General features: G+C 53.4%; 1 protein-coding gene across 1 annotated transcript; it reads right to left on the reverse strand.

The window, feature by feature from the left end:
* Window positions 1-2,101: 2,101 nt before the first annotated feature.
* On the reverse strand, window positions 2,102-27,069 carry MMP2 (matrix metallopeptidase 2). The gene is made up of 13 exons (XM_045891106.3): window positions 26,772-27,069; window positions 23,991-24,217; window positions 22,915-23,063; window positions 21,664-21,792; window positions 21,255-21,428; window positions 18,429-18,602; window positions 17,410-17,583; window positions 15,511-15,666; window positions 13,722-13,857; window positions 9,947-10,083; window positions 8,723-8,882; window positions 4,477-4,586; window positions 2,102-3,009 (listed from the first exon to the last, which is right to left on the reverse strand). Exons 1-13 carry the CDS (start codon window positions 26,925-26,927, stop codon window positions 2,906-2,908), a joined length of 1,986 nt encoding a protein of 661 aa, XP_045747062.1. The 5' UTR covers window positions 26,928-27,069; the 3' UTR covers window positions 2,102-2,905.
* Window positions 27,070-27,914: the final 845 nt, after the last annotated feature.

Here is a 27,914-nt window from a genome sequence, read left to right on the forward strand (position 1 = left end):
GGCGCGAGTCACCTACACACCGTCCGGTCTCGCCCCGCCCCTCTGGCTCCAAACGCTCCCCCCTCCCCGCTCTGGCTCCACCCTCTGAGCCTTAGCCACACCCCTTTCGGTATCGGCTTTTCCTCTTTGGTCCGCCCCCTGGAGGTGACTTTCTCCCTCAGAGCAGGGCACCCCAGTGACAGTTTAGGCAGAGCTCTCTGCTTGCGGGTCACGCCCACCTGGAGTACCAACCTCTTTTACGGGCTTTGTGGCTGACCTTGGCTAAGTCGGTGTCTCCATGAGCCTCAGTTGGCCCCTTCTGTAAAATGGGGATATATAGAACTCAGATAAGCAGAACCCCAGGCCAGCCACTGCCAGGCTGTTCCGCTGAAGTGAGTTAATATATCCAGGGTGGGTTTTGTTTTATGCGTTTGATATCTGGTATGTTTTGGTTTTGCTTAAACCTGTATGAGGTGGTGGTTTGTCAGTTACAGCTGAAAGATTCCTGACAAGGGAGAGATTGGTACCTGGGGTGGAATCTTCCCCTCAAAACATGGACTGACCTTGGGAGATGGCTGTCCAAAGGAAAACTGAGCATTCCCAATGCTGTTATTAGAAAAAGGCAGAAACAGCTATTGCCTTCCACACGTGATGAGGAACCTGGCCCCGAAAAGGGAAATGATTGGGGCTGTGGCTCCATTTCACCCTGAGGTTCAGGGGCCTATCTGGACCTGTATGGGTGGTGGAGGGGCTGGGGAAGATAGGCACTGAGGTCATTTGGTCAAGCCCTCAGTGCTGAGAAGAGGCTGGAGATGGGGAATGACTTAAAATTACCGGTCAACTGCTCACATCCAGCTGGAGGGCATGGTGAGAATCAACCTGGGCCCTAGCACAGTGGCTGCCTCATACCCAGCTACTGCAGAATCTCAGAATCTTCCAACCGCACCAGACAGATGTGTGGCTTGCAGCTCCTCACTTAACCTCTCCGAGCTTGTACTCTCATCTAAGAATGGGGAAGGATTAATTTCTACCCCATAGGGTTGTGGTAACAATTTAAAAAAATGTGCAGTGTTCATAAAAAAAGCAGTCAAGAAATGGCATCTTTCAGGTGTTATGTCGTGGAGCAGCTGAATGTTCTCAGTGTAATAGAGCGGGTTAATAATAGTGTATCACAGGGATGATATAAGCCTCGGGGGTCTTCAAGTAGGGACTGGCAGTCCCGTGTGGCTCTTTAGCCAGAAACTTGCCCCGAAGTCTATTTCTTTAGGACCCTCGAGGACCTGAGCCATTGGGCAGGCCATAGGGTGGAGAAAAGATGACTCCCGGATCACTAAGGTCCCCTCCAGACAGTCCGGTCTACTCCTCGTCCCCTTCCCCACCAGCCCCACCATGAGAGGCCTGAAGAAATGTCTTATCAGAGCCAGAAGGGACCCCTGAAATAATCCCAGGCCTTAAATTTGTTATCCAGCAGCTCCAGGATTTCTATATAGAAGGGGATCAAAGCTTCCCCCTCTTCAGGTTGTTGTAAAGGTTAAACCAAGTGATGGTTGTCAAGCGCCTAGCACCTACTAAGCGCTCTATTAAAGGAGGGGATGTGTTACTGTTGTACAGTTTAGTAGTAGTATTAGAATTGGCGTTGTTAGGGCGCCTGGGTGGCTCAGTCGGTTAAGCGTCTGCCTTCGGCTCAGGTCATGATCCTAGGGTCCTGGGATCGAGCCCCGCATCAGGCTCCCTGCTCAGCAGGAAGCCTGCTTCTCCCTCTCCCATCCCCCTGCTTGTGTTCCTGCTCTCTCTCTCTCTCTGTCAAATAAATAAATAAAATCTTAAAAAAAAAAAAAAAAAAGAATTGGCGTTGTTTTCAGTGAAGAAACAGAGACTCAAAAAGGAAGGGAGCCTTGAATGAGACCCTGCCCGCAAAGTGACAGAACCGCTATTTCAAGGCTCTTTCCATGGGACAGAGGGACTTCAGCTCCCCCACTTGGAGGGTCTCTTGCTATTTATTTTGGCAGCTCTGACCTTTGTGGCAAATGTCACCTGAGCCCCCGGAGGGAGCAGAGATTTAAACTTTTTAAGTTGTTTTCCTCCGCCTCTCTAGGCTCTGCAAAAACCAGCCCACAAGCACTGCACTCAATTAGTGTCTTTATTCATACTCGTTGACATTTCCCATGGGGAACTGTTGAAGGGCAGGGGGGCGGGGCTGAGCGGGGAGCCATGGCTTGGTTCTCCTCCAGCCAGTGGAGGAAGTGATGGGGTAGGGGCGTACTAAATAGAGTGAACAAGAGAACCATCCCGATGTGGGCTGAGATGCATGGTGGAGTGACTTCAGATAACCTGAGTCCTTCTGTCAAGAAATTCGATGTCAAAGTGGAAAAATAAAAATCGAAAGAAAAGAACAAAGTGCACACAAAGCGAACCGCTAAGGTACGAGACGTCCTAAGGCAGGAAGCAGTGAGAAGCCCGGTGTGGGGGGTGGCCAGGGGACCATGCCCCTATCCCGCTGCCCCATGCCAGGCCGGGCTGTCGGGCCACCAGTGCCCTCTTGAGACAGTCTCTGTCTGTTGGCTCTGAGGGTACTGTAAGCCACAGAAAGCCGTGGCGGGGGGAGAGCCTGAAGTGTGGGAGCACCAGGGCAGCCCAAGGCAGGGCTGCATTGAGAATATTAAAGCATCTCTTTGGGGGTGGCTCTGGAGGGCTGGTGGGATACGGAGTGGGGAGCTGAGGGCAGCTGGGAGGGGTACAATCAGCACCGTTCCTTGGGCACAGGGCAGAGACACTCTCCAGAACCTTAAATTACCAGGGAGGGGTGAGCACGCCGATTAACTACAGAGCTGAAGGCTGCCAGGCCCATCCAGGTCCTTCCCTGGCACTCAGGGCTTGGTAGGCAGAAGACGATGGAGGGGCAGGGCCTGGGGGAGCCAGAGCCTGCTCAGCAGCCCAGCCAGTCGGATTTGATGCTTCCGAATTTCACACTCTTCAGACTTTGGTTCTCCAACTTCAGGTAATACGCGCCCTTGAAGAAGTAGCTGTGACCTGGGATGAGAAAAGGGGGAGCCTGTCGTCATCACCCCACCCACAGACATGGAAGGTTCCGGGAGCTTTGAGAGTCAACTGCCATACGGAACAAGCTTTTCAACCAGAGAAGACTCCTTGGAGACCAGAGGAAGGAGAATGGCTAGGGAAGTAAGCTCTCTGCGTCCCTGTTTCTTCATCTTGGAGATGGGGATAAAGATACCGACCTCTTAGAGCTTGTGGCGAGGATTAAATCAGATAACATGTGCTATTATTAATATAAATAACAGCACTCCACTGAGCATGGGCACAAACGAAGCATTTCCCACAGACCAGAGGTGGCAAAACAGGCTTCTGGCCCTGTCAGACCTACAGATGGCTTTGATTTGGCTCACACAAGTGTTTTGTTTTGTTTTGTTCTGAATTCTGAGTAAGTTGCTAGCATATAAACATCTGGAAATTTCACACGAAAATATACATTTCTCACTTTTAAAACAGCCAGGATATCTAACGGCTCAGGGCCCCCATTCTTGTAGCAACCATGAGAAGCAGATGATTATAAATAAGCCGTGTGCATTCTGGTTCACCACAGACCTCACCCCTCCCTCCTGTCTGCCTTGCCTGCCACACTCATCTGCGCTATTGGCCTGGCCCCTATGGGCCTTAAACTGTGTGACTCCTGACATACATGACCTCATTTACTTCCTTGAAAATTCCAGCACATAGCAGGTGCTCCCTAGATGCTTATTCTTGAAGATAATCCTTAACCTAGCCCCCCCTAGATTATGCACAGCTCTTTCTTGGACATGTGAGACCTTTCATGATGGGAGGTTAGGGCCATGTGATTTGCACAGGATAGGGGCTCAAAAGAAATCTTTCTGGAACTTAATTGCAACCTCTTCTAAAAAAAGCCAAACTGGACTCCTTTCCAGGTCCCTGCAGACCTCACAGAAACTTCAGGAACATGTTTTGCAAACTCCAAATGCTATCCCTTGCCTATACTGGTTGTATTTTATTCAGCGAGGGATCAGGGGCGAATGGAAGTGAGTGGGAGATCTTTGCCACATCAGCAACAGGGCATGACAAAGTCTGTCCTGTCTCATTTGGAGCCATCCTTCTGCTAATGGGAGGCAGTCACAGGCCTCCTGTGGAACCTGAAAGGGCCTGGACCAAACCCCAGAATGAATCCGGGGCACAGAGCCCATGTTTCTTGTTCCAGCAGGCCTCCTGCCCTCCCCTTCCCTGGCCCCAGGCCCTGCAGCTGTGAGGGGCCTTTCTGGGTCTTACTGCCTGGAGCCGGCTAAGTGAGCGGAGGTCAGGGGTCTGGATGCCTTCCCAGCACTGGGTTGAAGGGGCTGGTTTGTTTTCCCCCCCGAGCGCCGCCTGCCTCCCTGCACAATGAGGGAGTGTGTGCTTCGGAGGAGCTGGGCCCTGGCGGGGGGTGGGGAGGCATGTCCTAGAAAGCGGACAGGGGCCTGGGCAGCTCACCACCACCCTGCAGGTCCACTACGGCGTCCAGGTTATCGGGGATGGCATTCCAGGCATCGGCGATGAGCTTGGGGAAGCCAGGATCCATCTTCTTCTTGACTTCATTGTATCTGCAAGCAAACGGATGTGAGGAACCAGTGGGACGTCCCTAAAGACCAGCCCTCTTCCAAACCTGGCTGGGAGGGCCCAGCTGCCGGTTCCTAGCTGAGCCTGGGAAACCAGACCTAGCTCTCCGGGGAGTCAGCCGGCTGGAGTGGAAGGCCAGGGAGTCAGACTGGGGTCTGGATGCCAACCCCACTACTCATTAATTATGTGACCTTCACCAGTCCTGTAAAAGCAATCTTGTGATTATTGCTAACGTGTAAAGCAGTATGTTAACCGCTTTCCATATACTTTCTCAGTCAATCCTTGTGACAGTCCCAGGACATGGTTACTACTGTAATACCCATTTTACAGACCAGAGGCTTTGAAAGGGCACCCAGCTTCCAAGTGGTAATCCAACCCCAGCCTGTCTGGCTCCAGGGCTGCAAGCTGCTCTCTGAACCTCCACTTTACCAACTGTAAAATGGGGCTGTATTTAATGTTTTTAATTGACATATAAAGGAAATGAAAGAACATATGCAAAGTGCCTGTCTCTGTATCTGGTACTTCGTAGGTATTTGGGAAACGTTAGTCCCTTTACAAACTCTGATCTCTGCTGCGGTATGAGGAGCACTGGACTAGGAGCCCAAGGACAGGATCCAGCCTCAGAGTTCTTCCACTGAGAGGCTTGGACAAACTGCTGCTGCTTTATCCTTCAGGTGGAGGTGACAATCCACATCCCGGAAGATGATCTCATCTGGGACAGCCAGGTTACAATGCAAGGTGGTACGGGAACCCAAGCCCTGTTAGTCACGGGGCGGGCCTCCCGCAACCCCAGTCCCCGCTGCAGCTACCAGCGTGAGTAGTTATGCGGGGCTGGGCCTTTTATCCAGCTAAATACCTTGAGTATTAGCTGGCATCTTCTTCTTCTGGGCTAGCAATACCACCAACTTTTTCATTTCGGGGAGAAGTTTTGAAATGCTGGGGTCACTTTGATTCCTTTGCTTCTCCACTTACACTCAACCTATTTATTCCCTAAATATTTAATGAGCTCCCCCTCGGTCTGCCTGTGGATATTGCATTAATCAAAATAAAGTCCTGCCCTTGTGGAGCTCATCTTCTAGACAGACCCGTGTTTGAATGCTGTTCTGGTGATGGCCAGGCTTTCCTCGGCTGTGCCTCAGAGTGGATCCGCATGCCGACGGCCAGCCCGACCACCCCGACCCGAGACCACCCCCAACAGCTTCCCCTGTAAGTTCCCTTCTACAGGGAGCTTCACTTCCCCCTCTCCCCGTCACCCTGAAAACTGCCAGAAAAGCCTTCCTTGATCCCAGCTGCGTCGTAAGACTGCTTGCAAAACCTAACATGCTTCCTCGTGAGCTGGCGTCCCAAAGCCAAGTTTGCAGTTCCAAGTCCCAGCATTCCATCCACATTGCCTCCCCTGACGCCCCCGCTCAGAGCTATGTGTCCTCTGCTTGTGTCCAGTCTGCCCACAGAGGGCAGGCAGGGCAGGAAGCAATCCCATTTTATAGATGCGGACACCAAGGCTCAGAGAAGTGAACTGATTTGGTTCCAAGTTCTTTTCCTTGAGGAAGAACATGTCATCATGGCAACAGAAGGTGCTAGCTCTGCAGGGGCCTGAAGCTCTTCATTTAGCCCTCTGTCCCCAGACTCCTATAGTGCTTCCTGCTGGCTGTCTTTTAAAAGGTTTCTTTCGGGACACCTGGGGGGCTCAGTCCGTTAAGGGTCTGCCTTCGGCTCAGGTCACGATCTCAGGGTCCTGGGATGGAGCCCCGCATCGGGCTCTCTGCTCAGTGGGAAACCTGTTTCTCCCTCTCCCACTCCCCCTGCTTGTGTCCCTGTCTCGCTGTGTCTCTCTGTCAAATGAATAAATAAAATCTAAAAAAAAAAACAAAACCAAAAACCACAGACACTTGCATCCCAGCTTTTCCACGGGTGTGTATCCTTGAGACACTTCAGCTTCAGTTTCTTCACCTAGAAAATGGGTCTAATAATACCATCTACCTTAAATAAGAAACAAAAGTGAAATGCACATATGTCTATTTCCCTCATTCTATCATTAGCTCCACAAGGAAAAGTGTGACTATTTCTTGACCACTGCCTTCCAGAAGCACCCAGGTAAGTGCCTAGCACTTAGGAGATATTGAATATACATTTATGGGCTTCGTGGAAGCTTCCAGAAGCAGGGGCTGAGTATTCCCTGGCATAAGCTAGGGGAAGCCAGGCTGGAGGCAGATGCTTGTCCTCTGTCATCAGCGGTTCTCTGTCCTTCTCCTCCAGGGGCCTCTGCAGACTCAGCTCCAGTAACAGTGTCTCGAGTTCATCAACCGCCTCTTTTGGGAGGCCCATCTGTCTTTCTTGAGCTTCAGATAAGGCCTTCGGCTCTGCTGCTTTTATTTAAGTGTCACTGACCTACAGCAGGGCTTCCTGGATCCCAGCTTTGGAAGGTGGGCTTGTTGCAGAAAGGGACTGGGAAGCAGGTAACTCTGCCCGAAACCCAGCAAGGCACCGCCACGGCCCAAGCCCTGCGAGCATACACACACTTGTGTTCACACGTGGCTACATCTGTCCGATGTGTTCACATCCACAGGGGACGCTGGAGGGAGATTATAGAAGTCCTTCCAATACCATGAGTCGTAGACACTAGTCTTTATGATTTGATTCTGAGATTCACATTTCCGTGTGTCTGTGCCTCTCACTGTCCACATTCTAAGATTTGGAGATTCAGGGCGCCTACCAAACTGAGATGCCATTTGTAGGACGTGCTGGTGCTAAGGAGTGTTCCGGAGCCTGTGGGCGGAGAGCCCACTCCGAGATTTCCTGGCTGTGTTCCTTCTTGAGGCTTGAGATATCCATCAGCTTGAGCTGCTAAGTGTCTTAACAATATGTCTGGAATTCCTCCCTGACACAGGCAAGCAGCTTCTGAATGCAGGGCAGCTGGGGGCAGGGTGATGGGGAGAAGGGAAGGGGCAGAAGAGAGAGGCCTGGGAGGGAAGCTGGACTGCTCCAGGGATGGCAGACAAAGGGCCCAGATGCAGTAGCAGCCCCAGGAGGAAGGCAGGGATCAGCCCCTGCGCCCCCCATCCCTTCCCACCGACCGAATGACCCTGAGGGTACCGGGGAGGGGTGTGGGGTTAGGGGACAGGAGATGCGGTTATCATCCTGGCTCTGTGGTCAACACACTTGCATTTAAGTAACATACACCAAGTTATTTAATTTCTTTGGGCTCAGTTTCCTTGTCTGGGAAATGCGAAGAGTTATAATCAAACTCCAGAAGTCTGGGCAGTCTTCCCCTGACTGTTCTTGGATATTGGGTTCCCTGACCTGTAGCCCTGACTGTGGCCTCTTGGAATTGAACCCGTCCCTTTTGATGACCTAGAGCTAGAAGCTACCTGCTTCCAAACTGGCCCCCTTCGAGTCTGGGCCCACAGACACTGGGCCCGTGGCAGACACGCATGAGGGTGCCTGCTGCTTCCCGGGAGGCCCGATTTGGATGCTCTGGCGGGCAGCTGGTACACCCATCTCTGTCTTCATCATATTTTGTCCTCTGTTCCCCCTGCCTTCACCACCCAATTTCTGAAGACCCCACTATCTCCCGTACAGTACAGAACAGCGAAGAATAAATAGCATGTTGTCTGGGAGCCAGAATTCCAAGGTTCAAATCCCAACCTGCCACGACATGGCTGTGTGACTTTAAGCTAGACATTTAACCTCTCTGAACCCCAGTTCCCTCATCTGCAAAATGGGAACAACAGTAACAATACTGATCTCATAAAGCCCTTGAAATAGTGTCTGGCATATAGCATCAGTAGTAGAAGCTGTTAGTTTTATTTTTATTACCCCCTTTTGCAGCGAGTCACCCCCAGATGGGAGGCTTTGGAAAAGGAAAGGAGGTTCTGACCAGCCCCGTACCAGCAACGTGCACAAGGATGTTCATCACTTGGGGACCTCTCAGAGGCCCTGCAGCCCTGGCAGGTTAGAGGTCAGAGAGGGGGCATCTGTGGCCCCACATCGCCGACCCCGACCCAGGAAACAGGAAACCACAGAGCTTCTTCTCCATGTCCACATGGCTGGCTATGCTGTTCTCCTTTCTACTGCCCCCGCCCCTCCACCACCACGCCCTCACCGCTAACCCCTTCCTTACCTCCAGAACTTGTCTCCAGCAAAGATGTAGGTCTTCTTGTTCTTGCTCCAATTAAAGGCAGCATCCACGCGCTGAACATCAGGGGGCAGCCCCAGGCTGGTCAGCGGCTTGGGGTACCCTCGCTCCAGGGTGCTGGCTGAATAGACCCAATATTCATTCCCTGGGGCAGAAGCAAAGGGTGTGTTGGCGGCTGGTGCTGAAATCCCTCAGCCTGGTCTGTTCCTCCCGTCATCTGTCTATCGGGGACCCCACTGTGGCCATTCTCAACAGGGACATGGGGTCCCGCTCACTTCCAGTTCGGTGCCCAGAATCAGGACTCGGGTATATGGTTTTACCAACTGCTTACAGAAGCTGCCTGGCCGAGGAGATGAGTGGGGGCGGTGGGGTGCCTCCAGCCCTTGCTCACTCACCAAGCCACGGATGCTAAGGGCAACGCCTGCCACGAAGACCTCTTAACTGGCGCCACAGCCCAGGACCGCTCTGGGATGGAGGATGTGGAGAGCCGGCTGGTAGAACATGTACCTGTTATGCGGCCAAGGCCTTGGCTGCCCCAGGAAACCGTCCCTGTGCCCACACCTCAGACCAGGGCAGGCTCCTGTCCGTCCTCCCTCTCCTGCCATAGCCTCCTAGCTTGTGAGCTCCGGGAGGGCAGGGCCTGGATCCCTGGCACACTGTAGGTTCAGATCAATGCTGGATGCACAGGGTTTCGCAAATGTTGGCCACGTGACCCTACCTTGATCATTTTTACCACTTACAGAGACTTTCTGTGCTATTACTTACTTCATATTTTGCTTCTAAGGAATTCATCTTGAACTCCATAGAAATAAATTATTTCTTTTTTTGGAAATAAATTTATTTGAGATGTTAAAAATGTCATCCCCTTTTAAAAAGTTCTGGCTAAAATTGTTGTCTGCCAAAGGCTCTAGCATTAGAAAAGTGTTAAGAGACACTTTTTAGTGCCGGACATACCGGCACTAAACTGTGATTTTCTTTCTAGAAGAGGAATTAGAAGGATTGAAAATTAAAAGGTAATGGAACGTTCACTCTGGCCTACTGCTGTTTGATGTTGGGTGTCTGAGCCAATTTCCCAGATGAAGCCCACGCTTTTGGAACTGATGGTTGAAAGAACAGATCCAGGAAGGAGAGGGAGCACCCGCAGGCACACAGGAACCATGGTGCAGAGCCCCGGGGAGCCGAGGGTAAGGCAGAACTCTTCCCACACACCTGCAAAGAACACAGCCTTCTCCTCCTGCGGGGCCTCGTACACAGCATCGATCTTTTCCGGGAGCTCAGGCCAGAATGTGGCTACCAGCAGGGGCCCCATGGGCTTGTCCCGTGGTGTCACTGTCCGCCAAATGAACCTGGGGTGGGAGGCAGGGGACACAGGAAACCACATCTTCGGTCACTCTGCAGCTGTTCCCACGTATGCCTCCCCACGCCCACTCAAAAACTTCCCAGCGATGATGCCCTCAGAGGGGGAGGCAAGGTCAAAGGCACACTGGAGAAGGACTGGAGAATGGGCAGAGCCCCCTCTGCAAAATGCCAGGGCTGAGAAGCCACATTTTTGCTCCTGTCTTACTCCCTCCTCCAGGAAGCCTTCCCTAATTCCCTCTGTCCATACCATATTATTTCTCCTCTGAGTCTTTTAACACTGAGTGCCTTGGAATAGTAGTTTGATTGTTTTTTAAAACGTCTCTTATTAAATCAGAAGTCCACTGAGGCAGGGGCCGATAGTACTCAAAGTATTTCCTGAATTGAAATGGAATGGACGCGTGCACTTTGGCAGGGGTGAGAGCTATTATTATTTTGGAGTGCCTACTAAGTGCCAAGCACTTTGTGTGTCGTGTAAAATGCAACCTTCACAATACAACAAGATAATATGCACTCTTGGTGGTCTACCAGCATCTATGATACATTTATTTCCCTATCATCCTTCTTCACACAACTCCTGTATTTATGATCCAGGCTTGCCCACCATTGGACCCCATCCCCATTCTGCTGAGCTTAAGCCACTGGTCTCCAAGTTTGATCCCCTGACCAGCAGCATGAGCATCGTCTGGGAACTGGTAAGCACAACTTTGCTGGGTCCCACTCGAGACCTATGCACCAGACTCTCTGGGCTTGGGGCCCAGCAATCTGTTTTAACAAGGCTTCCAGATGATCCTAATGCATGCCAACGTTTGAGAACCACTGGTCTAAGCCTATCAAAGCTTAGCATTTCTTGGCAATTGGCATTGATTCAGCAGTTACTGTATGATTTATGTGGGCCCAAGGAGATTGAACAGACTTGTAATTCACAGTTGGGGAACCTCTCACTCTCTCCTGCTGGATGTGGCCAAGGAAGCCTGCAGCCCCTATGGCCCCTGGCAGTCACTGTGTGACCATGAGGGACCCAGGCTTGAGGGGAAAACAATGCAGAGGATGGCAGTGGACAGAGACATCACTGAGTCACTGAGCCTCTTTCTGCCCCTGGAGACAACCCCACCTCTGGACTTTATACCACGTGAGAGCAGTTTCTCTCCGCTGTGTAAGTTGGTTTGAGCTGGGGATCCCTGTTACTTGCAGCCAAAACATCCAGCTGCAGGAAGGTATCACCATCCTTATTTGGCAAATGAAACTCAGAGAGATTATGGTATTGCCAGGATTCAAACCCAGATCTGACTCCAAGGTTTGAGTTTAATTATCTTGTGGTATTACCCTTCTCATCCCCCCAGTGCCTACCACCCATTTTTGCACATGGTCAGTGCTTATTTGCTGGTTAATTCAACGAACCCATCAAACACTCATCAACTTTCTTTTGAAATTACGCTGTGTCAGGCCAGGGAGGCCTCCTTTCTGCACCCTTTCCTAGGTCCACATGTCTCAGCTCCCAATGTGGTCAGGGCCTCCTGAGTGGGAAGTGCTCCAGGCTAAGGACAGTGCGGACAGTAGGGCTCGACGGTACCTGACTTCTCACTGCATTTTGAGTCTCCTCTCTCTCTCTGCATTCTGGCCATCTCCCTGTTGGCCAGAAGACTCTGCAAAAAAGCAGGGCATCTGCCCCCCAGCACCTAGCCCAGTGCTTGGACCAGAGGAGGTGCTTCATGAAAGTTCACGGAACATCTTCCAGCCCCATCAGGCTCCCTCCATCCCTCCCCCAAGCCAGGAACTCTCATATCTCTGTGGCTCCGCTCCTGCAGGACCCCCTGACCCAAACACCCTCCCAACCTGTCAGCTCATCACTCCCCCCTGGGTCTGCTTCTCCTTTAAAGGCCCTGGACACTTGCGGGTGTCCAGGCAAGCACTTTCCAAATGCTTCTGCAATTCCATTCCTCTCATTCGGCTATGGACTGCTTTTAGCTCTCCCTGCCTCTGTTTCCCAGACTTGACTGCTGTTCCCACTTCAATGTGCGTAAGACTCACAGGGGAATTTGCGAAAATGTGGATGCCTAGAGCCCACTCCCAGAGATTTCTGTCAAGAGGGCCTGGGGGTGGGCGCAGAACCCACACCCCTAACATTCACACCCTAGGGGGCTCTGGTGTAGGAGGCCCACGGACCTCTCTTTGAAATGCTACTCTAGGCATTAGGCGGCCCCTCTGCTCCCAGCACACCATCTCCCACCCCCAGCTCCTAAAGCAAAGTAGCTGGCACCGTAGATGCCAAATAATTGTTGACAATACTAGCTAGTACGACTGAATACACTTACCCTGTGTCAGGCATTATTCTAAGCATCTAATCTTACAGCATCAAATCCCTACAACAGCCCCACGAAATAGGTTAGAATACTAGTTCCATTTTATAGATGAGGAAACTGAGGTACAAAAGAGACACATAATTAATTTGCCTATAATCATACAACCAGTAAACAGCAGGTCCAGGATTCCAACCCAGGCAATCTGGCTCCAGAGCCCATTCCGTCAACTACCACACCTTATGGATGGATGGATGGATGATGGATGGATGGATGGATGATGGATGGATGATGACAGACTAATGGATAATAGATAAATGATGATGGATGGATAGATGATGGACAAACAGATGAGTGATGGATAGGTGTATGTATGTATGTACGTATGTACAGATGGATGATGGACAGATCCTTTACGGCGGTCCTAAATACTGTGTGCCATTCTCTGGGCGGGCTAGGGCAGCTGGGGGAGTCTCGGCTCTTGGTTGATTGAGTAGGGGCCTTTATCTCTAGCATGAAGAATACCACCTCTCCCCTGTGGTTACCTGCTCCTCCTACAAAGAACGATTTGGCTATCTGGGGTCAAGGCCATTCCAGGAGAAAGCCTGTGGCAGCCTGGATTATTGTTTCCAATTCTTCTCTCCACCCTTATTTTAGAATCATACACCCATGTGTGTTTGCCATGTGACCTCACAGCACCACCCTCTAGAGTAGGTGTTGGGCCTGGCCATGTGATTGGCTTCCGTCAATGGAATATTCTCAGACATGATGTGAGTGGAGGCTTTAAATGTGCTCGTGTGGCTTGATTTGGCCTCTTGTGCTTGTCATCTGCCATGAGCAGCTGCTAACCCCAGGAGAAGGAGTGACATGCAGAACATACCCGAACCAAAACCACAGCTTGCAGCCCAGACACCTAGCAGACCCACAGACTAGGAGAGAGCAAAAGAGACGCCCGTTGCAGTAAGACATCTGGAGGCCGTCTGATACACAGGACAAACTGTCCCTACAGGCCATTCTGTGAAGCCCCCAGCGGGCTCTCTGACCAAGGACTGGGGGCACAAGAATCACAGGGAGGGCGCCTGGGTGGCTCAGTTGGTTAAGCGACTGCCTTCAGCTCAGGTCATGATCCCAGGGTCCTGGGATCGAGCCCCGCATTGGGCTCCTGCTCGGCGGGAAGCCTGCTTCTCCCTCTCCCACTCTCCCTGCTTGTGTTCCCTCTCTCGCTGTCTCTTTCTGTGTCAAATAAATAAATAAAATCTTAAAAAAAAAAAAAAGAATCACAGGGAATGGGCAGAGGACAAGGACAAGAAGCGAGCTCCCGCACTCACCGGTCCTTGAAGAAGAAGATTTCCCCACGGATCTGAGAGATGCCATCAAAGACAATGTCCTGCTTGCAGATCTCAGGAGTGACGGGTCCCAGAGTGGGGGTGGGGCCAGTGCCCGTGCCAGCATCAGGGGAGGCCCCTGCAGGAGGAGGACGCGACCTCAGACTCTCCCCAGCTCCAGGGGCTCTCCCCACCAGGCTGAGCCCCGGGGCTGCCCACCCAACCTGTGAAGGGTCAGAAGAAATAGTATTCTGGTCTTGGAGTGAGTGCGGGAAGACTCAGAGATGACGCTTGGATGTTGGGGGGAGGACAATAATATTAGAGAAACCAGAATCAAGGGGCGCCTGGGTGGCTCAGTCGGTTAAGCGTCTGCCTTCGGCTCAGGTCATGACCCCAGGGTCCTGGGATCGAGCCCCGCATCGGGCTCCCTGCTCGGCGGGAAGCCTGCTTCTCCCTCTCCCACTCCCTCTGCTTGTGTTCCCTCTCTCGCTGTGTCTCTCTCTGCCAAATAAATAAATAAAATCTTAAAAAAAAAAAAAAAAGAGAAACCAGAATCCCAAGCACTGGTACTTGACAAATGCTCTTTGCTGACGTCACCTGAACCGCTCCTCACCACATCCCTGGCAGGAGGCACTGTTATTACTTCCATTTTACAGATGAGGAAACTGAGGCCCACAGAGGTTGAGTGACTCGCCCAACCATTCAAACGCAAAGCTCAGGTTCTTAAGCCCGCAGGAGTCACGGCCATCAGCGGCCACCTCTGTGTCCAGCACCGGGTGTGTGACAATTTCTCAAGGATTCATCCCTTTGCCCCCCCTCATGGCAACCGGCCACAGTTTAGAGATGAGGAAACCGAGTCCAGGGAGGTAAAGACCTGCTTCATCTCTTGCTGCTGGTGAGTGGTAAACATACTCGAACCCGGCATCTCTCCCTTGATCTAGTGTTCTTGCCCAAATCCGTGTGTCCCCAGCCCTATCACCCACCACCATTTCCACTACTGTGACTTGGTCCAGGACCATTTCATAGTGACTTTTTTTTAAATGGGCCCACTCTAGCCTCATTGTAAGCGTTAATAAATAAAACACCAGTTTCAAGCTCTGGTTGAAAAGAATCAGGGGCGCCTGGGTGGCTCAGTTGGTTAAGCATCTGCCTTCAGCTCAGGTCATGATCCCAGGGTCCTGGGATCGAGTCCCATCATCAGACTCCCTGCTCAGTGGAGAACCTGCTTCCCCCTTTCCTTCAGGCTCATGCTCTCTCTTGCTATCTCTGTCTCTCTCTCTCTCCAAGAAATAAATAAAATCCTAAAAAGAAAAGAAAAGAATCGGTATAAAACTAGACACTTTCACTCCCCGTATCATCAGGGTCTTTCCATATGCTGGGCAATTTTGCCCTGTGTTTGGCTCATTGTCCTGGATTCTAAACCTAACTTGGTGGCTGAAACCTCGTGACCCTGGGCCAGAAGGGTCACCTTCCTTAGGCCTCAGTTGACTCACCTAGAAAACGGGGAGTCAGTTTCTCCCCTGCCGACCTCACGCAGTGGCTCTGGGGAGCCGAGAGGGGCATGAACGCTGGTGTTATTTGGAAAGGAAAAGGACCATCCAAAGCAAAGGGACTAATGCTTGCAGGGTTGCTCTGTTATCCCCAGACCAGATCAACGCTCCTGCCTCCTGCCTTTGTCTCCTACAGTCCTGGAGAAATGGGACCTTGCCGGTTCTCAAGCCCTGGGCCTCCATCCCAGACTGCATGACCTCCCCAGACCCCCATCCAGATGCCCCCCCATGCTGAAGGTTACCGTAGAGCTCTTGAATGCCCTTGACGTCATCGTGGGACAGGCGGAAGTTCTTGGTGTAGGTGTAAATGGGAGCCATCAAGGCTCCAGGGTCTTCAGAGTGCTCCAGCCCCATGGCGTGGCCAAACTCATGGGCTGCCACCAGGAACAAGCTGTACCCTGAGGGCCGCAGGAGGGGATGGGGGCAGAGAGACAGGGAGAGAGGTGAGAGAGCAGCAAGGCTCTGGCCCCAGTGATGGGGACTTTGAGGATAGCACCATGGGGAGGCTAAGAGCCGCGCAGATGGCTCGTATTGATTCTCCCTTCTCCTGAGAAATCAGGGACCGAGAGACTATGCCCATTGCTTTCAAGTAGGGTCAGCCAAAGTCCCTCTGTCCCTTTCCAGGGTGGAATTCATGGGAGCTATAAAAGAGAGCCAGGAGCAGCGACAAATCCTCTACTTCAAGTCCCATTTGTTAAAAATCCTGTTTTCTGGCTCTTTGTGTTTCTCTACAAAGAGTAGGGGCAAATCCTGCACTTCAGGGTCTCCAAAGAGGTAAGAGAGTGGGTCCACCATTTCTTCCCCAGGAAGCAGTAAAAACCACTCTCCCTTGGAGTGGTTGCCCAGGCTCAGCCCAGAGGGCAAACCCCACTGCATACCCTGTTGTAGGATGAATTGCGTCTCCCCAAAAGATAAGTTGAATTCCTAACCCCAAGCACCTGTGAATGTGACCTTATTTGGAAATGGCATTTCTGCAGATAAATTAAGTTAAAACGAGGTCATACTGGGGTAGGGTGGGCCCTTAATCCAATGTGACCTGTATCATTCTAAGAAGAGAAAATACATAGAAGGGCATGTAACAAGAGAGGCAGACACTGGAACAATGCAGACTTCCGAAGCAATGTGGTCCTGCCAATGCCTTGACTTTTAGACTTGTAGCCTCTGAAATGCACGAGAATAAATTTCTGTTGTTTTAAGACACCCAGTTTGCGGCACTTGGGAAACCAATAGACACCACCAGTATACCACACCAGCTCTGGAGTCTCAAGCCACTCCAGCAGAGGGAGAATCCCACTTTTAAGTAGACGCTGGGGCAGAGCAGGTAATATCAGGCTATGTCCTAGCGTGGTGTTTGGCGGGGGTTAAGAAAAACTCTTTTGGCTGGCCTCTGTAGATTAGCATGATCCTAACTCCTCCTCATTGTGAGTAAAAAAGAAGAAAGGTCACAGAAAAAGAGGCTGATCTACTTCTGGCCAGCCCTGGACCATCCTCTTACCTGGCCATCGGGGCCCTCGGGGAGCTCTGAGCCCAGTGCCACGGGGCCCTGCAGACTAGAGTGGGCATAGTGCCCCCCGGCAGCCTGCTCACTGCACTGACCATGTGATAAGGTCATGGCCTATCTCCTGGTCACTCTCTTCCCCAGCCTGTGTGCCCTGGAGGGCAGAGAGCCGTCTCAGGTGGCCCAGTCCTCAGCACTCAGCACTGTCACAGACCCCCTCATTCATAACTTGGCAAAGGGTGTTGAAGGGGCAAGGAGGGCTCTGGGGGCTCTCTCGTGATGCGTGGAGGGTGGCGTTGGAGGATGAGGCTACTTCCGTTTTCCTCCTTTCTCCTGCCCACCCAGCTCCTTAAAGGCAGCTCTCCATTGGAACGGGAATGCCTTGTAGGGGAATCATTCTCTGACAGAGGGTACCCTGTGCCCAGCACTGAATGTTTAGGGTAGTAAGAACCCCACCTGGAGGGGCGGTCAAGGTCAGGAGCTTTGGATGGGCAGGACCTCTGCCAACACAGGGTCTCTACCAACATGGGGATGTTTGGGGGGTGGTGTCTATACCGGAGGTGGGTGGGAGGGCCCAGGAATGTTTCCGGGGCAGGGGCAGGGCGGCGTCTGGTGTTTCTGCCCGATGGTCAGAGCCGTGTACCTTGGTCGGGGCAGAAGCCCCATTTGCGGTCATCGTCATAGTTGGCTGTGGTCGCGCACCACATCTTCCCATCGCTGCGGCCTGCGCTGGTACAGCTCTCATGCTTGTTGCCCAAGAAGGTGAAGGGGAAGACACAGGGGGCCCCTTCCGAGTTCCCGCCAACAGTGGACATGGCTGTGGAGCGAGGGACATGGGTCAGGGGGCAGGAAGGCATCTGAGGCCACCGCTAGGGAACGACACGATGAGGACGTTAACGAACCACGCTCACTGAGCACTTGCTCAGCCCTGGGCCCTGGAGCAAGCACTTTATACACGTCTCTACAGCCCTGTGCAGTAGGGATGGGCAATGGGAGCTCGGAGAAATTAAGAAACTAGCCTGAGCAGCTACTGCTAGAAGCGTCAGGGCTATGATTCAAACCCACACAGATTCCAGAGCTTTACTCAGCCTCCCATGGATGGGGCCAGAGGGACCAGAGGTAGAGGGGGCTGGGCAGAGCTAACGGTGCCCACATACTTCCTTAGACCGTGAACGTCCTCATGCTGCAGGAAGGTCTCCTGCAGAAAGCAGGTGCTCGGTAAAGAGCTGCTGGAGGAAGTAGAAGGAAGCAAGGAAGGGAGGGAGGAAGAAAGGAAGCCGGGAATCCTTACTGCAAAACAGAAACCGCAGGCTAGAGATAGCGAGGAGAGAAAAGAAAGGCAGGGAAGAGAGACTTCAAGGTGAGACGGAGAGAGAGAGAGGGAAATGATTACCAGGGAAGCCGAGGGAACGTGGACCATTCAGACAGGGTCCTGAGCTGGCCAGACATTAGGCATCCCCAGTTTGGCTCAATGGGCTATTGGTGCCCATGCACCATCTGTCCCGATGTGGGTGCCCATGCTGTCCCAGCTGCTCAGCACTCTGGCCAGCAGCCCAGTCCTGGGGAAAGGAGGTGGGGGGGTGGGGAGGGGTCTCTGGGAGGTTTTGTCTCACAGGGCAGGCTGCCGGCCCTGGGGAGGCAGGGGGAGGCGGTGACACCCACCGGTCTCGGGGCAGAAGCCATACTTCTTGTCGCGGTCATAGTCCTCAGTGGTGCCGCACCAGCGGTAGCCATCCGTGCGGCCCTCGGTGGTGCAGCTGTCGTAGGAGGTGCCCTGGAATCGGAACGGGAACTTGCAGGGCTGTCCGTCAGCGTTGCCACCCATGGTGAACAGGGCTGGGGGGGCGGAGGAGAGAGGGGAGGGGTGCGAGTGTGAGAGGCCACCCGCCTGCCTGGCTGAGGATCGGCTGGGCACTTGCGTGGGGCACAGCGCTGGCAGCCAGGTCACACCAGTGAGGTCGTGATGTCATGAAAATATTCAAAACCCGTCTCTAGTGGTTGGTGAATTGATGTTTCTCCGGGCTCCTGGAGAGCATTCCTGCCTCCCTGGCAGGCTCGATCCCTCCCCCTGGGACTTTAGGGACGCCTCCTTCAATCCACTCGAATGCCCTCCTCCCAACAATGAAATGGTTAACATCTGGCACACAGCACGGGGTTCTCCAGAGCCCGGCCCACACCCCAAGGTCACTGTCCACGCTGCCTGGCCATGCCCAAGCCATGCAGACTGGGGTTGGCAGGACCACAAGGGTCTTTCCATTGGAGAGATAAGAAAACAGTTCTCAGAAGGCTGGTTCTGGAACTGCTCCTGGTCATCTCTTTCTTGCTCACAGTCTTTGCCACACATGCTCACACACACACACACACACACACACACAGAGGAAGCTTCACCTCCCTTTCAACCCCAGAGGCTTTCTTGGATGGCCCGCTGTGGTCCCTGCAGGAGAGAGAGGAGGAGAAGAGGAGGAGGACGGAAGGGAGGCAGTGTCTTCAGAAACCTTTTAACACACACTTGAGCTCCCTCTCTGACCTCCCCAAGACAGAGGCTATGACTGGAGAATTGGGAGAGAGTGGGGTTCAGAGTCAGGGCTTGCGTGTCTTGGGTTCTCCCCCCACCCCCCATGCCTTCATCCACCCCAAAACTACAAAATGGTATGTCTCTGGAATTGCCAACTAGCAAAACCACAAATGCGTAACAAGGACCATCTGTGCACAAAGGCGCCAGAGGTGACCTCATCAGCCCCCGTTAACTCCACCATGACCAAAATGAGGGCCAAGGATCACAGGATCAGGGCCCCATATCCTCCTACTCCCCTCTCCCCAACCAAGAGACCTTTCCCCCACAGTGCCAGAAACAATGAGCCAAAACTGAAGCCAGATGCCTTGGCGGCCTCAGAGAAGGAAAGGCAAAGCGGTAACCTCCACGGAGGCAAGCCTCTGCCTCTGGCCTCTCAACAGCTGCATGTCTACCACCCGGGAAGCCCCCATCTCCTTTCAGATCCTGCCCCCAACAAGGATAAAGAGAAGAGGACACTGACTCAGCATCAGGAGGGGCTGAGTAACCAGGACATCTATCCCAAGACCCAAACACGTGCATGTTGTACGTACTTGCATCTGGCTAAAGACCAAGTAAATGGCTAATGGCCAATGCAGGGAAAAACCAAACTTATGAATTACAGCTGTTTCCACTTCTATGATCAAGGCATTCTGTTCTAATCACAGGGACTGACACATGGCAGGGCTAACTCTGCTTGAATCCCTGCTGGGAAAAGCAAGATACATAAAATACTTTTGTTTAAAAGTTTCTGACTTATTAATGGTCAATGGCTTGAACTCTTACTTAATATGAAGTCCTGTGCGAGCTTTGGTATTAAAAGTGTAAACAGGAGCATGATTAACTAGCTCTTTGTTCCTTTCCTTCTGTTAAGATGGCTGGTGCTCAGTGTTCAGTTGGGTCAGAGAGATTCACAAATGTGTAAAATTACAGCCGAAAGACAGAGGCATCTATAGATCAAAGAGTCTTTACAGGATGGAGAAGAAACAAGTATTTACAAAATTAATTTTTGGATTTTCTCCCATTTCCCCCTAGTCTTCTGGGCTTTTGACCTCTAGGAACATCCAATCTAACGATGTGACCAGTATGAAGATATACACGTTATCTTTTTATGATTTCTGGTTATGAGGTGTGTCTCATTGTAAAGGATATATTAAAAAAGGATCGAGTGTGTATGTCAGTACCCTTACCCCTTCAAAAAACTTCTTCCTCTATATGGTTTCAAAATATCTGAAAATGTTACGTCCTAAGCATTGGCAAAAACACATACAAAAATACTGAGTCAGGCCTAATGCCTTTGCCAAGACACAGAGATGCAGACAAAAGCAAAGACAAAGACCCAGAGAGGCAGATATGGATCAGCCCCCACACCCAGATGTGTGCTTGTGTAACTCACTCACACACACACACACACACACACACACACACACACTGGAAGAATCAGCATCAGAACTAGGAACAATGGCTGACATTCCCAGGGCCGTTGTCCCCAAGCCAGATTGCCTCCCAATCCTTCTGTGGGGCTTCTGATCCATCCCCCCACCTCTCCTCATGTCCTTGAGGCCCCCATCCTGGTCTGGGGGTAGAGAGTGGTTCTAGAAAGAACCAGCGGGCATTTTAGTAGTTCTAAGTTCATTCTAATGCACATTAGAAAAAAAATAATTCACACATCAAACTTGTGATTTCACAAATATTATTGCTAATGGCAAAACCAACCAACCAACCAACCAACCAATTTAATGAAAGTATCATGTAAATAACTGTGCGGGTGAGAAGGATGCAGCCATGACCGTGGCTCACGCGAGGATGGGCGGGGGAGATGCTGGCTGACGGCAGGGTCAGGCCTGCGGAGGAGTGGGGAGGGCGGGGGAGAGCGGGGGGCCGCCTGGGGGGGGTGGAGGCTGAGGAGGAAAGCCTGGGGCTGGGCGGCTGCTCACCTTCATGGGGGCAGAAGCCGTACTTGCCGTCCTTTTCGAAGTTGTAGGTGGTGGAGCACCAGAGGAAGCCGTCGGAGCGGCCAGTATCCGTGCAGCTGGTATATTCCCGGCCGCTGAACAGAAAGGGGAATTTGCAGTACTCCCCGTCGGCATTCCCGTACTTCACGCGGACCACTGAGGGCAACACAGGGTGGACAATCAGCCTCTCTGGGTGCTTCTTTGGAGACCAGGATTCTGACTCAGCCGGGTTATGTGACCTCCCTCCCGCTGCCGGCTCTCTGGTCCCATCAGAGCAGAGAGAGGGGCCGAGGTGGCCAGGAAAGCCATGGTTCTTGTGGCCAAGGGACAGCGAGGCATGTGGAGGACCAGAGAAGAGACCCGGCCATGACCCGGATGTTCACTCTCTTACCTTGCCCTTCTCCCAGGGTCCATAGCTCGTCGTCGTCAAAGTGCGAGTCTCCCCCAACGCCAGGGCCCGGGGCAAAGGCATGAGCCAGGAGCCCGTCCTTGCCATCGAAAGGGTATCCATCTCCATGCTCTGCAACACACAGAGTCTCGGCTTCCAGCTGTCCCAGCTGGACCCCGAAACCCAGCCACACCCCCATGCCTGGGCCCTTAGCTGCCCTGACATCCGTCCCCTTCCCTGTCCTGGTGCGGTTATCCAGCCCTGGGAACACAGCATTTCAGTAGAGTTCCTGACTTGATTGTTACCATCCTACGGTCTACACTCCCCCCTCAAGTCTATACGGCCCCCAGTATCTCTACCGCTGACCTTCACTGTCTAAAGACCAAGTAAATGGCTAATGGCCAACGCAGGGAAAAACCAGACTTACGAATGCCAGTGACATCATACCTACCCACAGACTAATGTGCCACCCCCATGTCCTCACCACTCTCTCACTGTTCTTCGTCTATACTATGGTCTGTATCACCTACCCTACATCCACACTGCCAATTTAGCCCTATCGCTTACTCTCAAGTCATACCATCGCCGATATCCACAACATTAACCCTCATGTCTACTTTTCCACCCAGTGCATACCACCCACCGAGTGTCAACACCTTTGCCGTGCCATTTACCCACATCACAATACCACTCACAATGTCCACACCACCCACCTTCACGTCTACACTGCCGCCAGTGTTCACAAGACCAACCCACATGGCGTCCTTGATCCTGGTTCTACTCCACTTCCTCTGGAGTCTGCACTGCTCCACTGTTTCTGACCCACTCTCACATCTAGAATTCCTCGGTGTCCGCCACCAAAAGAACTTTCTGTGATGATGGGGATAGTCTTTGTGCCGTTCAATTCAAGAGACACTAATCCCACATGGCCCCTGAGCAGCTGAAATGTCGCTAGTGTGATGGAGAAACTGAATTTTCAGTTTAATTTAATTTTAACTACTTTAAATGTGAATGGACCTATGTATCTAATGGCTACCACGTTGGGTGGTGCAGACAGACCACCTGCTTTCGGGATTATACCGCCTCCAGGGTATACCCACTGTCACCTTACCTGGCCCCACATATATGTGGCTGCCCAGGGTCTTCATCTTCTACTCTCCTGTCTAAGCTCTGCTCAAGACCCCGGGCCCCTCTAATGGCCAGACCGCCCCCTTGTCTTTGCACTGGCTCCCTGCTGACCCCTCTTCTGCCTACCCCAGCGGCCAAAGTTGATCATGATGTCAGCCTCTCCATCGTGGATACGAGAAAACCGTAGCGGAGTTACATCACTCCAGACTTGGAAGGCACGAGCAAAGGCATCATCCACCGTCTCGGGGTCCAGATCAGGCGTGTAGCCAATGATCCTGCAGGGGGTAGAAATGCATGTGAAGGTGTCTGTGTGCACAAAGGAATGGGAGTATGCCTACGCACACAAGCATGCATGTACATGCCCAGATGTGTGCAGCTGTGTGATCATGCGTGAATGTGTGTGAATGTGCGTGCACGTGTGCAGTTTGCCTGAGCACGTAAGGAGCACACAGGTTTCTGTGTGCATGTATGAGTGTGTATGCACGGGCAAGTGTATGTGTGTGTGCATGTGGAGCAGAGCTTACTGGGAGAACAGCCCACCCAGGATGCCTTGAGCTTCCGTGGAGTCCTAGACTAGCCCACATCTCCATGCCCTGGCTCGAGTCTCCTTTCTCACCTCTGGCTGATGGGCGGGGAGGCATGAATAGTGAGGGCATTAAGGGCTACGGGGCAAAGATCTCACCCTTGGAATCCAGCATGAGCCATGCAGAGGAGAGCTCTCAGCCCAGTTAACAACCAATAATAACAACCCTCTGATAGAATGTAAAACTCAATTAGCAGCCAATCATCAAATCCCTCCACCCACCCCAATGAGCCCATCTAAGAACAATAGTGACTCGCATTCCTTACGCTCTCACTGTGTGCTGGACTCCGACATATATCGTGATCCATTATATATGTGACCAAGCTTAGTTCCCAATGAACCTTCGAGGAAGGCCATGCTTTAGCCCCATTCTGTAGACTGGAAAGTCAAGGCTGAACGCACTGGAACCTAACTAGCCCACTGCCCCAAGGCTAGGAACTGTGAGATTCAAGCTCTGGTCTGACTCCAGTTCCTAAGAAAACTTTGTAGGCAAACTCCTTGAGATGCCAGGCCCTCACCAGATACTCCCCGGGTCCCGGAGAAGGGAGAAGGCAGGGCCCAAGGAGACCCAGTGTCCCAAAGCCCCGGGGCCCTGCCTCCGGCTGCCCTGGCTTGGCACCTGTATGTGATCTGGTTCTTGTCCCACTTGGGCTTGCGGGGGAAGAAGTTGTAGTTGGCCACGTCTGGGTTGCCACAGCGTGGCTTCCGCATGGTCTCGATGGTGCTCTGGTCAAGTTCCCCCGTCTGGGGCAGCCCGAAGAACTTCTGCATCTTCTTCAGGGTGTCCTTCAGCACAAACAGGTTGCAACTCTCCTTGGGGCAGCCGTAGAAGGTGTTCAGATATTGCTGGAAGAAATGGAACACCCCGAGGCCAGCAGCCATGTGAGGATGGCATCCTGCTGACCCAAGGAGTCAGGGGCCCAACGGTCCTGGGTAGCATCCTGGGTTCCCAAACCAGCTCTGTCGCCCACTAGCTGAGTGACATAAAAGCTGTAACGCATGGCTTGGGGCACGCATTGGGTGCTTACTATATGCCCCATACAGCAATTCTAGAATGCAGTTACTCTTACTCTCTCCCTCAGACAGAGAAAGAAATTAAGCCCAGAGAGGTTAAGAAACTTGCCTACGATCCCACAGCTCACAAATGGCTGAGGTGGATTTGGACTCAAGCCATCTGGCTCCAGAGCCCATTCTCGGAACTATTAACTCTCTGCCACTCTTCTTTACCTCTGCCAACTCTTTCAATTCACCCGACTGCTGATGACAGCGGGATTGGTTTTGTCACTTTCCTTATAAAGAGATTCAAGGCTTATGTGCCTGGACTCCAGCAGCAGACAGACCTGGGTTCAAATCCCGGAGCTGTCATTTCTAAAAAGAAAATCGACCTGTCCTCTGTGCTCACTGAGGCCTAAACCAAACAGGCCTCTATGGAGTTTCAGGGACCAACCGGCTCATTTATCTGTTCAACAAATATTTTTTTGACTCCTACCGTGTGCCAAGCCCTGTGACAGTATTGGGGAGAAACTGGTGAACATGGCAAACGTTTCTAGTCTCCAGGGTTCAAATCCCAGTGCAGGGAGGCGGATGGACCACAGTCCGTGGAAAATTGGATGTGTGATTTGTGCTTTGTTGGAATGGTGAAAAGAACCTGAGGACCTTATTACAGGGGCCCTAACCCTGTTTGGGGGGTTGTTAGAGAAGGGGAATAGAGAATATAATAATAGTGACAATGAGAGTAATAACAAAGGTTATCTCTTGTTGAGTGTTTACCATGCCCCAGGTACCCTTCAAGGTGTCCAGGATTACCTCCCCCTTAACCCCGAGCCCCCACTATCATGCTGTTTGCAGAAGCAGCTGAGATTGAGAAGTGAAGTCATTTCGCCAAGGAGGCCAGTTGCTCATGACTCCCTGATGTGAAGCCAGGCAATCTAAGTCCAGAGGCATCTCCTCAAGCCTCCTCCTGCATTGCCTCTGGGCAACACCGACACTGTAGGAGGCGTGGGGACCCACAAAGCTTTGTCAGGACTCCAAAGCTCACCCCCGACCAACAGCCACCTCATTTAGGCAGGCCAGCTCCAGACCCCTGAAATGAATAGCCCCCTAAAAATGTAAGGTCTCCCTACCCGTTTACCCAGCAGGGAGAGAGGTCTAGATGCAGGGAAAAGGAGTGGTGGCATCACATCCTGAGAAGGGGTTCCTAGGGTGACCACAGGGTACAAAAGTCCTGTCCTGGGCCGGTTGGGGACCAGGGTGAAGGAGAATAGGAGATTTCTGGGGTGGTTGAAGGAGTCTGCAAGCAGATGTCTTGCAGGCTGGAAAGCGCATCTGGAGGGGTCCCCGACCCCGAGGCGCTCGCAGGGTGAGAGGAAGTGCCCTTCTGATGCCCCCAGCCCCCTTGTGTAACACTGCAGTCGGTCAGGGGGGAGCTCCTCCAGCCAGCGGCGCGCGCTGGCAAAACAACCTCTGAACCACAGTCCCGCCAGGAGTGAGGGCTGGCTGGCGGCGCTCCGACCCGCGCCCCAGCGCCCGGGGCTCCGTCCGCCCCCGCCCCACGCGCCAGGGCCCCCCGTGCGCCTGCCCCTCCCTGCGCCTGGCCAGCCAGTTCTCTCCTCCCGTTCTCCAACCCCTCTGGAGAAGTTCGAGGAAACTTTCCGAGGTGCAACTTCCCGAGGTGACCCTCCTGGCCAACTGGTCTACTGAGCCAGCTGAAAAAGATGCGCTCTCTGCTTCCCTCCTGCCCTCCACAACTTGCCAAAAGATCCCCTCCAGGGCCTCTCTCCAGATGTATGCCAAAGGTTCCTCGACTTTGGCCAAGCTCTGCTTTGCCCTGAGTTCCTAGCCACACGTGTGCCAAAGGACCCTCTTCCCAAAGTCTCACAGGGGTTCAAAAGATGCTCCATTTCCAAAAGAGACCCCTTTCAGGCCTTTGGCCAAAGGCCCACGAAGACGCTTGCCAAGGGCCGGTTAGCCAATCCCCCAGATGTGTCCAAAAGTTGTTTACAAAGCGGCCCCCTTGCCAGATCCCCCGGATACTAGACAATGCGGCCGTTATTTACAAAAGAGGTCCCTTCCAGCTGTTTGCCAAAGCATCCCCTGCCCTACCACCACCGGCTTCTCGCCCACCCTGCGGGTCCGAAAGTTGCCAGGTTGTTTATCAAAAGCCTTCTCCCATTTCTAAGGCTGCCCTACGGTTTGCAAAAGAGATCCCTCCCTCAGCTAACCAAAGACACCCCCCCCCGCGCCCACCCCCACCAAGCCGTTTCCTGAAGCTCCTCCCCAGGCCGCGTGCCCACCTCGGGGGTGGCTGTTCGGGCGCTAACCAAAGACCCCCCCCCCCGCCCCCCGCCATCCTCCGAAGTTTCTCCGAACTTGCCTCCCAGAGGCCGGCGCTGCAACTCACCACAGCCAGCTCTTTGTCCGTTTTGGGGGCGACATCTCCAGGGAACTTGATGATGGGCGACGGCGCGGCGGCGGCGCGGCCCAACAGGCAGCCCAGGACGCAGAGCGCCCGCAGCGCGCCGGCGAGCGCGCCCCGGGCCCCTCGCGCCTCGGTCATTGCGCTCCCGGGCCCCGCGCGTCGCCCGGGGGATCGCTGGCTCGGTGCGTGTGGCCGCGTCGCCGTCTGGCTGGCGCCTGCTCCGCCGCGCGGCGCTGCGCTCCGAGGGGGCCGCTCGACTCGGTGGCCTGGGCTTGGCCCGGCTCAGCGGCGCATGGTCCGGCCCCCGCGCCCCAGCCCGCGCCGCCGCCGCCGCGCGTTCCCGCCCGTCCTGGCAGCCCCTTTGTATGTTTCAGGCCCCAGATGCGCAGCCTCCAGCCACCGCCGGAGGAAGTCTGGGTGCAGCGGAAACAAGGGAGGGGGCAGCCGCCAGATGTGGCCCGCTGGGCTGGGAGGGCGCGGGCTGCGCAGGGAGGGGGGCGCGCTCAGGCCCGCCCCGCGCCGCCCCAGCCCCCACCCGCCCTGCGCCCTCCCTCTCCTCTCTCCTCCCCCCGCCTGTGAGCCCCGCCGCCCGCCGCTCCTGGCCTCCGCGTGCCCGGCCCGTGCGCGACCTCGCCACCCCTGCCTCCCGGCCCGGCGCCCAGCCTCAGGGCCCCCTGCGGGGAAGCAGCCCGCGCGACGCCTCTAGACGCTCCACGTCCTGGGGTTGGGGAGCCGCGGTTCTCGGAGGGACGCCTGCGGTGGGGGCGAGGGCAGGACGGCCTGCAGGTCCAAGATGGGGAGGCCGACTCAGAAACAGATGATCCGCGGCGCTGATTGTCAGAGGACGAGATTTTAGAACTTTGGCGATGAGGACAGAGAGCAGGGAGGGAGATGGACAGAAAAGGAAAGAGACAGAGAGATGGAAACAGGGAAAGTGGAGGGTAGCTCCCTTCCCGTCCCTCCTCTCCTTCCTTCCCTATTTCATTCCTTCCTTTCTTCCTCCTGCAAAAAGCATTTGCTTGGCCTCAGGCATGATGCTGGGTACACTTGGAAACACAGCAGTTATGGTCCCTGTCCTTGATGCATGTCCCCTCCCTCTCTCAGGAAAAAGAATTAAGTGCTAAG

The sequence above is a fragment of the Mirounga angustirostris genome, unplaced genomic scaffold (assembly GCF_029215605.1).
Source record: "Mirounga angustirostris isolate CCGP_5_RB_7025 unplaced genomic scaffold, mMirAng1.0.hap1 SCAF_16, whole genome shotgun sequence".
NCBI lineage: Eukaryota > Metazoa > Chordata > Mammalia > Carnivora > Phocidae > Mirounga > Mirounga angustirostris.